Below are 12,566 nucleotides of genomic sequence, written 5' to 3' on the forward strand. Positions count from 1 at the left end.
TTTAGGTTGGAAAAGACCTTTAAGATCATTGAGTCCAACTGTCAACCATGCCCACTAAACCATGTCCTGAAGTGCCTTGTCTCTGTGCTTTTTTAATACCTCCAGGGATGGTGACACCACCACTTCCCTGGGCAGCTTGTTCCAATGCCTGACAACCCTCTCAGTAAAGAAACTTTTCCTAATATCCAATCTAAACCTCCCCTGCTGCAACTTGAGGCCATTTCCTCTTGTCCTATCTCCAACCACCTGACAGAAGAGACCAACACCCACCTCACCACAACCCCCTTTCAGGTAGCTGTAGAGAGCAATAAGGTCTCCCCTCAGCTTCCTTTTCTCCAGACTAAACAACCCCAGTTCCCTCAGCTGCTCCTCATAAGACTTGTGCTCCAGGCCCCTCACCAACTTGGTTGCCCTTCTCTGGACACGCTCCAGCACCTCAATGTCTTTCCTGTAGTGGGGGCCCAAAACTGAACACAGTACTCAAGGTGCAGCCTCACCAGTGCCCGAGTACAGGGGAACAATCACTTCCCTGCTCCTGCTGGCCACGCTATTTCTGATACAGGCCAGGATGCTGTTGACCTTGGCCACCTGGGCACACTGTTGGCTCATATTCAGCCGTTTGTCAACCAGCACCCCTAGGTCTTTCTCTGCCAGGCAGCTTTCCAGCCACTCTTCCCCAAGCCTGTAGCGCTGCATGGGATTGCGGTGACCGAAGTGCAGGACCTGGCACTTAGCCTTGTTGAACCTCATATTGAACCTCAATTGGCCTCGGCCCATCAATCCAGCCTGTCCAGATCCCTCTGTAGAGCCTTCCTACCCTCGAGCAGATCGACCCTCCCTCTGCAAACTTGCTGAGGGTGCACTCCCCTGTGAGAGACTAAATTGTTATCTCAAGCTGTTTGTCTCAAAGATTGTTAGGTGTGAGAGACTGGACTGTCATCTCAAGCCATTCATCTCAAGAATTGTGAACTGCTTATCTCGAGCCCTTTGTCTCTGAGATGGCCTAAGCAGGACATTCCTCTGTCCATAAGGACGATTAACAGGCCACTGAGGCATCCAGGAGAGGAAAGGGGCTGAAGCTGACAAGCATGCAAGAATGTGGAGGCTACCATTCTCACAGAAACTGTAGTCTTTGAGATAAGTGTAGACATTCGTCTGATCACCCCGTGGGACTCGGCACAGGGTCCACCATACCCTGGGCCACAGAGCACTGACACCAATATGAGGATGCTGCAAATGGCGTTTATTCAACTGCGTCACGCCCTTACATACTGTCTGTCGGTCATCCCGCCTCCTTTAACCCTTCTCTTTCCGTACATCGCGAGATCTTCCGAGCGCCAATCCCTACAAGTCCCCCCTCACTATGGCGGATGACCGACAGTACAAACTGGCGTTACAGCTATAAGTGATCCCACCACCTCATGGTAATTCGTGTACTGGTGGGTACCCGCACTCTGTATAAAGAGTTTCCGCACGCAAACAGTCAGTGCTGGTATCCCACAACAAACCATAATAACCACCACCAAAAGGATTCCAAATAGGGTCAACGTTTTTCAGTCAATCAAAGACAGGAGCCATTGCCAGGTCGACGAGAGGAGATTGTCAAGCCACTGTCACCTGCCTCCTGTAATTGATTGGCTTTGTCTAAAAGCATATCATAGTCCCCTGCTTATGGGGTACACACAGCGGTTGCTGTAAAGTGGATCTGCGGTGTTCAAAACATCGGTCACACCATTTTGATGTTCGGCTGGTGCGCCTCCAGAGTTGTTGTCCACAGCGGTCATACTTGGTAAGCACCCAAGGGTCACAACGACCACAGTGCAGGTACTCAGATGATCTTCTGAACGGCATCCTGCAAAATAACTCACAACAAATCGTTATTGACTGAGGTCTGGTTTCAACCACCGTGACGGCACCCAGCGCACACGTGAGTCTGGGTGCTCTGATGACTGTACTGCAGTATACCCTCTTCCCTGTGTCACCAAGCGCCACCCTCCTTCCCACTTTCCTGTTGGGTCTCAACTAGTGCTGCTTGTAATCTGTTTGTCCAAGCTTCCTTCTAAATCAAAAAAAAATGGGAGTCAAAATCATACTGCAAAACTGTCGCGAATCCCAGGGAGTCAGTGAACCTGAAAAAAAAACCACGTCTAACAGAGAGCCTGTCATGGGATGTCCTAAGCCGTATTCATCCACGGTCTTCTTCACTTGTTGCAAAAGCTTGCTATCTAACGGAGACCACTCCACCCCCACACCACCTGGACCAGCTCGGACTGGGCAAACTAAAGGGGGTCCTTCAAAACGTATGCCGTCCATAACACATTCCTTTGCTACAATTTTCCAGTCTGGCAACGTGATCTTTGGTGAATCGGGAACTCCTTTCTGTTCCCCAGCTGCTTGTAGCAGCTGCCGCTGTTGCTTCACCTGCTCCTGTATCTCCTCTACTACTCGCTGCAACATCTGCAGCGGATCTGTAGCTGGGTCGGGCACAGGTATTAAAGACATAGGCGTTGCCGTTTCACTGGCTGCTGCCGACTGCGCCTTACAGTCGGAGACAGCCTTTTGTTTTACCGCTGCGTGTGGCGGACGACAGCGGTGTCCGCCCACCAGTTGCCACGCCTCCTCTAACCGTTGAGCCGACCCCTCGATTGAGTCCGGACCACTCTCTTCCTCTTCCGCTACGCGCGTAAGAGGGGGTGTCCTGACTTTCCTTCCTCCTTCCTTTGGCCGTGCTCCGCCTCTCCCGACCTCCGGAGAGACATCCGGGGAGAAGGCGGATGTCGGCGCCATCTTAGGGTGAGCTTGTGGCGCGGTTCGCAAAACACGTCCCGGCACCCAATCCTCCGGATCATACAGGGGAACCGCTCCCTCCTCTACCTGCTCCTTTTCCGATCCCTTCATCACCGCCCTCTCCGCCTCCTCTAGTCTCTGCCTCTCCTTCTCCCGTCTCCTTTGCTCCGCCACGGGTTCCTCTGCCTCCTGAATTAACTGTCGCTCTTTCTCCCGCTCCTCCTCTCTCGCCCGTTCACGCTCCCGTTCAAACTCCTCCCAAGGGTATCCCGGTGGTTCGGCCGGTGCTGACGGCTGCACTGGGAGCACCAGAGGCGTCTGCTCCGCTACCTCCGTCAGCCCTTCTGTCCGTGCCCCCCCATCCGCCTGCACGCCCCGCTCCGCCTGCGCGTGCATCAATCTCTTTGCTTCCTTCCATGTTAAGCCCTCCTCCCGCACCTTCCTGAAAATCGCCCTAATCCGCCCCCACGTCTTTAACTCCGGACCATGCTGCGTCGCCATAGCCCGTTCCGCTAAAGCCGCGGTGCATTTCGGCCAGCACTCAGGAGACAATATGTCCCCCGGGCGCTCTATCGCTTCCTCTTTCAGGAGCCGCTCTAGGCAAGCTTTCGCTTCTTTTTGTCCCATAGGGATTTTTACCTCTCTAGAGCATGAGTCCAACACCTTCAGGACTCCTTCCATGCCTGGCCAGGCCTTCGATTACGCCCCGCGTAATCCGCCGATGTCCAATCACATCGGGGTCACCACTTGTAGACATTCGTCTGATCACCCCGTGGGACTCGGCACAGGGTCCACCATACCCTGGGCCACAGAGCACTGACACCAATATGAGGATGCTGCAAATGGCGTTTATTCAACTGCGTCACGCCCTTACATACTGTCTGTCGGTCATCCTGCCTCCTTTAACCCTTCTCTTTCCGTACATCGCGAGATCTTCCGAGCGCCAATCCCTACAGATAAGATACTGGTTTCTGGTGTTGATCGCACGAAGGTCCTGTGATAGACGAAACCTGCAGCATGTGAACAGTGCATGAACAATACGTATGTGCATACATCATCGAAATATGCCCTATAAAAAACCATGGAGCCAAGTCGTGGTGTGCACCCACCACAGAAGAATTGAAGACTGAGGACCAATGGGACGCTGCTGGATCCATGGTGGTGACTATCCTTGCAACTCTATCCTGACTGCTTGCTAGATTTCTGCCTTTTCTTCCATTCTATTCTATCACTACTATTTTCTACTTTTGATAATAAAAGCTCTTTTGGGTATACGGCATTTAACCTCGTTAGTGTCTTAATCTCGCTCTTGGGATCATATCGAAACCTTCCCTGACATTGGATCGGGACATCCCCTCATCCAGATCATTAATAAAGATATTAAAGAGAAGTGGCCCCAGTACTGAGCCCTGGGGAACACCACTTGTGACCGGCCGCCAAATGGATTTAACTCCATTCACCACAACCCTCTGGGCTCGTCCAGCCAGCCAGTTTTTTACCCAGTGAAGAGTACACTTGTCCAAGCCGTGAGACGCCAGCTTCTCAAGGAGTATGCCATGAGAGACAGTGTCAAAGCCCTTGCTGAAGTCGAGGTAGATAACATCCACAGTCTTCCACTCATCCACTAGGTAGGTCACCTGGTCATAGAAGGAGATCAGGTTGGACAAGCAGGACCTGCCTTTCATGAACTCATGCTGGCTGTGTGTTGCAGAGGATCCACGGGGGACATCACACACAGACCAATGTGATCAAGTGAAGCCCATTTACTACAACTTTTAGCACAGTTATATACCTTACGCGCTTGTGCACGTGCCTTATACAATACTCTAATTGGTACAATACCCGATTTCACGCGATGCTATCTTATCCTCTATTGGCTGTGCAAGCTTCTTCACGAGGTGTCCAGCAGTTACTTATCTCATTCTTCGGCATCCAGGAGTTGCTTGTCAGGCTCTTCTTATCTTCCTTTTTATCAGCGTACAAGGGCACAGCGTCCTTGTCTGCTCCTGCACTTTGTAAACTTATGCTTTGTTCCTAGCTAAAGGCTGGATTGCTCACATGCCCTCGCCCAGCCAAGAAATCCTCAACAATTCCCCCTTTTTTTGTTTTTGAGCAATCCAGGCTTGCTTAATAACTTGGGATGCCATTTTTTCTTAACAAGCTGAAGAAGGTAAAATTATTACAATAGCTAAAATCACAATAACTACAACAATGCCCATAATTCTTTGAGCCAACCCGTTACCCCTAGTGACCCAGACCATGAGGACTATGAGGAAGATGAACCATCCATACATTCTTGAGCCATCTTGCTCCACGAACTCAGCCCAGCAATCGGTAGGTGCCAGCTTTCCGTGGGCGTCCCCACAGAGGCAATGATGGCCTTACCGTGTACCAGCCCAATGCTCTTTGGAAAATCCCGGTATTTATACATTTGCAGAGGAACGTGTTTTAGCACACGTGGCCAGCAGGTGCTAAAAAATCCGCCTCGGTTGCAATCTATGACGCATGCGCTCGCTGGCCAGGCGCGCTGCACAAGTCATAGCCATCTTGTCTATTGGTTCATGGGCTTTATGATACAGTTGCAATGCACAGAGAATCTTGACCTGTTATGTTAGCCAAGGTGACCTATACGTTAGTTTTTGGCTGAGGTGGTATTCATATTGCTGCACCATCTATGATGCTCCAGATGATGATGGTCGTGCAAATCAAACAGGAGTCTGTCGTGGGCCTGTATCTGTGGAAACACAATCAACCTCGTTCCCAGGTTATTAATGGAAATAGACCTTACCCCTAATTTTGGCTTTAGCTAACTTTTACGTTTACCCCACACTGTCTTCCCGTAATCACACTATGTTTAATCAAATTATGCTTAACACACTTTTTACCTAATGCAAGTTCTATATACAATAAGGCACACTGTCCTAAGTCTTCTACAAGCGATAAATCATATACTTCCTTATAATGACTTAACCAAAAACCCCTCTGAAGGACTCAATGTCCGCTAGTCCTCTAAAGTGTAATGCTCTGTTAGTCGGAATCTGTCAGATCAGTGGCTCCAGCACCCGCCGGTGCCGTGCCAGTTGCCGTTGGGATGATTCCGGGTCCAGCATCAGTGCAAAGCCATGGCTTGACCCACTTGGCTGGGATCCAGCGAATGGCTCGATCTGTAAGCAGACACATATACCCTCTCCCAGTAAGTTTTACTTCTGCTGGTCTGCACCATTGCCCGGACTCTGAGCCCTTATACATTACCATGATTCCTGTACTTTGTTGCGTCCTTTCCACCTGTAAAAGAGCATGATGCACTACCATTGGTGGGTCTTTGTGATCACCTGTCAATCTAAGATAATTTAGCACAAATAAGGCTTTGGCCAATCGCTCCTCTGGAAGTAAGCCCTGGGTTCCCCCCTTTGGTCTTTGCAGCATGCTCTTTAGGGTTTGGTTGGCCCGTTCAACAATAGCCTGTCCTGTGGGAAGATGTGGAATACCCGTACCATGGTGAATTCCCCATAAATTACAAAATCGAGCAAATCGTGTAGAACCATAGCTGGGCCGTTGTCCATCTTAATTCCTTTAGGCACACCCAGCACTGCAAAAGAAGCGTGAAGATGTCGTTCAACATGTAAGGCCTTTTCTCCAGTTTGTGCCGTGGCCCACATAACAGCAGAATAGGTATCAATACACACATGCACATAACGCTTTGCACCAAACCATGTGACATGGGTGACATCCATTTGCCACAACTGCAATGGCAAGAGACCTCATCGGTTAACCCCACAGCCCAAGCCCAGCCCTTCCTTTTGACAATCGGGGCATGCTTTGATACCTTGGGGATCAGTAAGTTGTAAGTCAAATTGCTTTGCTAACATCCTAGCGGGTTGGTGCAAGAACGCATGTGATTGCCGTGCTTGTTGAAAACAATTCCCTGGACGAGGCTCCCATGCCGCTGCAACCAATTGGTCAGCTCTTTCATTTCCCTCTGACAAACCTGGTAGTTTTTGATGACTTCTTATATGCATTATAAAATACTCTACACTCCGAGAGTTCAAGCAGCGTAGTAATGACAAAAACAATTCAGCGGCTCTTTAGCCCAATGCTGCAGTGCCCAAATCACCACTTTTAATTCTAGCATCTGTAAAGAATCCCCAGGCTCTCCCTTTTCAACATGCTCACACCACTAATCGTTAGCATCTTTCCATGTACAGGCAGCCATACCTGTCTTTTTCCCAGCATCAGTAAACACTGTTACCCCATGTACAGGTGTTTCCAACGTCCATGGTTTTTACTCAAAGGTTTGCTGTTCCAATAGTGACCACAACTTATGCTTTGGATATTGATTACTTATCGTACCTCCAAACCCCGCTAATAACACTTATAACGCTACAGAATGCCGAATTCCCCATTCCAAATACCATTTTACCAGAGGTATTAACAGCATTTCTGTTTCCGTCCCTGCAATCTCTACAATCCTTGTTCTTCCCCTAATGATCAGTTGTGCAAATAATTCCAATCAGGTTACAATAGATTTGTCCGGCCGCATGGCCAAGAAGACCCATTCCAGAATTCTCAAGGGATATGAGCGCTTTGTGTCCCACTGACAAATTACTGCATAAGGGTGTTGTCTCTGAGAGTCTCCTGTATTAACAATCATCAACATGATTGGTAAATCCTTATTGCATCTGGATGCAAAGCTAGATGCAATTTTCTTTGATATATATTCTAAAGGCTTTTTGCTGTTCTCCTGTCATTTCCCGTTTCTCATCTGCACGTGCGCTCGTACCCAGGAGTTCTACCAAAGGGGCCATATCATCATTAGTGATACTGCAAAGATTCCGCACCCACTGGATATCTCCCACAAGCTTCTGGACATCATGCACCGTTGAAATTTCTCATGTTATTTGAACCTTCTGAGGTTTAACATTGCTAGCATCTATGTGCCACCCCAAATATTTCCAAGGTGCTGACATTTGCACCTTTTCAGGAGCGATTATTAATCTGCGATGGCTTAAGGTGTCCTGTAATTGAGTTAAAATTTCATCCTGTGGCAAGTTCCTCCTCGTTATCAAAATGTCATCCATATAATGACAAATGATTAACTGAGGAAACTGCTTTCTTACAAGCTCCAATGCCCAGGCCACATACACCTGACACATCGTGGGGGAATTGCGCATTCATTGCGGTAACACGACCCAATGGTATCTCTTATAGGGCTCTGCCTTATCAATCGATGGTACCGAAAAGGCGAACCATTCAGCATCATCTGGGTGCAAGGGAATGGTGAAAAAACCAATCCTTTAGATCTATAATTAAAAAATCCCATTCTTCTGGAAGCATAACTGGAGATGGCAAACCTGGCTGCAGGGCTCCCATACTGTCCATCACCACATTCACAGCTCTGAGATCATGTAACAGTCTCCATTTCCCACTTTTCTTGGGAATGGTAAATATTGATGTATTCCATGGACTAGTAGAAGGAACAACATGTCCCGCTCTCAATTGGTCCTCAACTAACTCTTGTATTTTTAGCAGCCTTTCAGAATTTAGCAGCTACTGATCAATCCAAACAGGCTCATCTGTTTTCCAGCTAATTTTCAGGATTGGCTGCCCCTCAGTGACCACTCCTAAATAGGATGCGTCACTAACATTGCCTTCATTTGGCTCAATAAATCACGGCCTATGAGGCCAAACAATTCAGTTGGGGTAGTCATGATATACGGACGCATCGTAATGTTTTCACCGTCGGGGAACACAAATGGGTAATGGGTAGCTGACTTACTAAGGTGGCTTGTGTGCCCCCTATCCCTGCAATACCAAAATTTGGATTGATCAATGGCCATGATGGAGGCCAAATGCATCGTAAAATAATCGTAACATCAGCTCCTGTATTGATTGTCATCGGTTTCTTGACGATAACTCCATCAGGCCCTTCCAATTGCACTACCTTTTCTGGTTTACCTCTTGTTATGTCCATGGCAAAGTATACCTGTGGTTTCCCTGTGGAGCCGAATCCACCATCTCCACGTTGTACTTCACCTGGGTTCGGAACACACGACCTGAATGGAACTAATTGTGCTATTCTGGTACCTTTAGGAATAGAAACAGGAGGGATTACAACATGAATCATAATTTTCACAGTCCCACAATAATCTGCATCAATAAACCCTGGGACTACCAGAATTCCTTTTAGAGCTGTTGAAGATCGTCCCATTAAAAATGCACTAAGCCCAAACCCCAATGGTCCCTTTATGTTGCTATCCACCAAGTGGACTCCTGCATCCACCAACGTAATGTCTACTGCGGTTTCCACATCCACTCCGGAGCTTCCTGCAGCAGCGGATCTGGTAATTGTGAGGCTGCCTGAGGGCTGGCAGCCCAAACCCCTTGCATTTGTGTCGTCGCACGAGGGCCCTTCGCACTCGGTGTAAAGTTTCCCTTCTTCCTGCATTCTTGGGTGGTATGGTTATGTTTCTTACAACTGTTGCACTGCCTTTTGTTAGTAGAAACTCTACACTGGCTCTTAATGTGTCCAAGTTTACCACAATTAAAACACTTGACCGAGGGTTTCTTACTGGCTTTATCAATAAGCGGATTCTGTACTGACTCACAGCAGTCTTTAATTTCTCAAGGACTTTCCAGTCAAACGCCTCCCATCTTTTTTGTCCATTATTTTGTACAACAACTAGGAATGCTTGGAGCATAGTCCCATCCACAAGGCATTTTTTATTACTCCCCTCCAATGCCTCTCCCTCTCGTCTGCAGCGGCTATTACAGGCGGCTCCGCGTCTATCGCGGGCGCGGATGGCTTCGGCTTCGAGAGGCGGGATGGATTAAAGGGCGGTGGCGGGGGCGCGGACGGTGCTGCCCGGGGGCCGGCGGGGGCGGGGGCGCTGGCGGCGGCCGCTGCTCCATGGCCGGCTGACACACACCTCGGCAGGCGGGCGGGCGGGCGGGGGTTGGAAGCGTGGCTGGCATACGGCCAAAATCTTCGTTCTCTTGCCTTCTCGGCTCACCCTTTCGGGAGGATGCATATCTCCCCCTCACTTCTGGTTCTTCTGACCGTACTGTCAGTTTTTGTAACTGGTTCACCACCTCCGAGTCTGTCGGCTCCGGACCTGCCGGCCGACAATCGGCCCCCCCTAATTCCTCCGCTTCTCGCGGAGTAACAGGCAGGAGGATATCTTCGGCACCAGCGACCTGGCTGGGTATAGGCAAAGGCTGTGTTTGTGCAGGCGTCTCAGCATTAGCAGAAATGGATGCTCGGGGGGGGGGGGGGGGGGGGGAGGGGTATAGATAGTTGTGTAGAGAATGTCCCCCTAACTGCAGCGGGATAGGCTGACGCGGCAGCCATGGAGGCAGCAGAAGGGGTCACCGCCGCGCAGACAGCGGCGGCTGCCTGCCGTTCCGCCCTCATTGCCTGCAGCATGTCTCGAATTACCTTCCAGTGCGCTGCGGATTTGTTTGCCTCCTTTGCCTTATGCCCCCCGCTTCTAATAGCGTCCCACAGCGCCTTGCTTATATCATCCCGGGTCGCTACTTTAAATGCGACATTTATACTCGGAATAAGTTCTCTCTTCCAAGCCCATAAAAGCAACCCCTTTATCACATAATTATCGCATTTCAGTCCTCTCTCAGAGAGAAAATAACGAAGGAGCTTTAGGACTGCTTCCTGCCCTTTGTCCAACCCCATCTCCTTCTCCGACCGCTCACCTGATCAGGGAGAGATTCAAGCTTCTATTCACTTGCGCGGCCTCCTCATCTTCCCAGTTCAGCTAAAGCTCATGTCATTCTTCCCAGCTTAGCTGAAGCTTATGCCATCCTGCTGGGGCAGCAGGGATCATTTCGGCCGGCTTGTCCGCTCCCTCGTCGGTTCAGCTGCACCAGAGATTCTCGTAGAGACGATAAAGTGCTGATCTGAGGGTCCCTGTTCGGGCACCAAATGTTGCAGAGGATCCACGGGGGACATCACACACAGACCAATGTGATCAAGTGAAGCCCATTTACTACAACTTTTAGCACAGTTATATACCTTATGCGCTTGTGCACGCGCCTTATACAATACTCTAATTGGTACAATACCCCATTTCACGCGATGCTATCTTATCCTCTATTGGCTGTGAAAGCTTCTTCACGAGGTGTCCAGCAGTTACTTATCTCATTCTTCGGCATCCAGGAGTTGCTTGTCAGGCTCTTCTTATCTTCTTTTTTCCCAGCGTACAAGGACACACTGTCCTTGTCCGCTTCAGCACTTTGTAAACTTATGCTTTGTTCCCAGCTAAAGGCTGGATTGCTCACATGCCAAGAAATCCTCAACAGCTGTGATATAGTAAAAGTTGAAAGATCAGAAAATGAGAATGAGCAAGAGGGAGCCATGAGCAATCACAAAGCTTAATTAAATGTTTGATGAATTTATGATCTTGCTGAGAAGGCACAAGCAGAGGCCTTGCTTGATAGATAGGGCCGGAAAAGATAAGAACTCCTGCCTTTGTTCTCGTCCTTGTAGATAATTTAGCTTAAACTAGCCATATGGTTTTACATCACTAATGAAAACTTAGATAATAAGAACACTAACAAGCATTTTTAGGGACTAATGAGCATTCTTTAGGATAAGATGTACCAAACCATGTAAAGGACCATACTGCGCAGAATCACCTAAGGAGGGTGAAGTAGCAGACAAGTGAGGAAGACTATGGAAGACCACCAGAAGACTCCTGAAGACCACCAGAGACCTTCAATTCGCCTGCGTAAAGGACATTTGCATATGCTAATCGTTTCCCAGAAAACTAATGAATATATATAACATTTCTCGGAAATCTAGTGAATATGTATGTAGAACATGCACTTAACCTGCACAATTAGGCCTGATGGCATGCACAATAGGTGGAGCGATCCCCGTGCACCCAGCGCTGCAATAAAGAATGCCTGCTTTCTAAAACTCCAAAATTGAGTCTTAGAGAGTTTCTTTGACCGGCTTTTTTGGTATCAGCTGTGCCTGATCCCCTGGTTGTCCTGCACATGCCATGTGAGCATAATCTGCTCCATAATCTTCCCCGGTACCAAGGTCAGGCTGACAGGCCTGTAGTTCCCTGGATCCTCCCTCTGACCCTTCTTGTAAATGGGAGTCACATTGGCAAGCCTCCAGTCATCTGGGACCTCCCCTGTTGACCAGGACTGCTGATAAATGATGGAGAGTGGCTTGGCAAGCACCTCCACCAGCTCCCTCAGTACTCTCGAATGGATCCCATCTGATCCCATAGATTTGTGAGTGTCCAGATGGCGTAGCAGGTCATTAACTATTTCTTCCTGGATTATGGGGGGTATATTCTGCTCTCCATCCCTTTCTTCCAGCTCAGGGGGTTGAGTACCCTGAAGATAATTGGTCTCGCTATTAAAGACTGCGGCAATGGCGGCATGAAGTACCTCAGCCCTTTCCTCATCTCTGGTGGCAATGTTCCCCTTTGTATCCATTAAAGGATAGATATTCTCCTTGGCTCTCTTTTTATTGTTAACATATTTGTAAAAACATTTTTGTTGTCTCTTACAATAGTGGCCAGCTTGAGTTCTAGCTGAGCTTTTGCCTTTCTAATTTCCTCTCTGCATGACCTAACAAGATCCCTGTACTCTTCCCGAGTTGCCTGCCCTTTCTTCCAAAGATGGTAAACTCTCCTTTTTTTCTTGACTACTAGCAAAAGCTCCCTGTTCAGCCAGGCCAGTTGTCTTCCCTGGCAGTTCGTCTTGAGGCGCATGGGAATAGCCTGGTCCTGAGCCTTTAAGATTTCCTT

The 12,566-nt window shown here is 48.8% G+C and overlaps 2 protein-coding genes across 11 annotated transcripts in view; both read right to left on the reverse strand.

Moving 5' to 3' along the window:
- LOC126035228 (deoxyuridine 5'-triphosphate nucleotidohydrolase-like) overlaps positions 1 to 9,661 on the reverse strand; it is a 59,205-nt gene extending 49,544 nt beyond the window's left edge. For 2 of the 4 annotated variants that reach the window (XM_049793464.1, XM_049793465.1), the window contains exon 1: positions 8,743 to 9,661. In XM_049793464.1, coding sequence (XP_049649421.1) covers positions 8,743 to 9,232 — 490 coding nt within the window. In that variant the 5' untranslated portion in view covers positions 9,233 to 9,661. The other 2 variants (XM_049793466.1, XM_049793463.1) reach the window with 2 other exon arrangements.
- LOC126035220 (transitional endoplasmic reticulum ATPase) overlaps positions 1 to 12,566 on the reverse strand; it is a 145,305-nt gene that overhangs the window by 71,009 nt on the left and 61,730 nt on the right. The gene's annotated exons all lie outside the window — the stretch shown is intronic.

The sequence above is a fragment of the Accipiter gentilis genome, chromosome W, assembly GCF_929443795.1.
Source record: "Accipiter gentilis chromosome W, bAccGen1.1, whole genome shotgun sequence".
NCBI lineage: Eukaryota > Metazoa > Chordata > Aves > Accipitriformes > Accipitridae > Astur > Astur gentilis.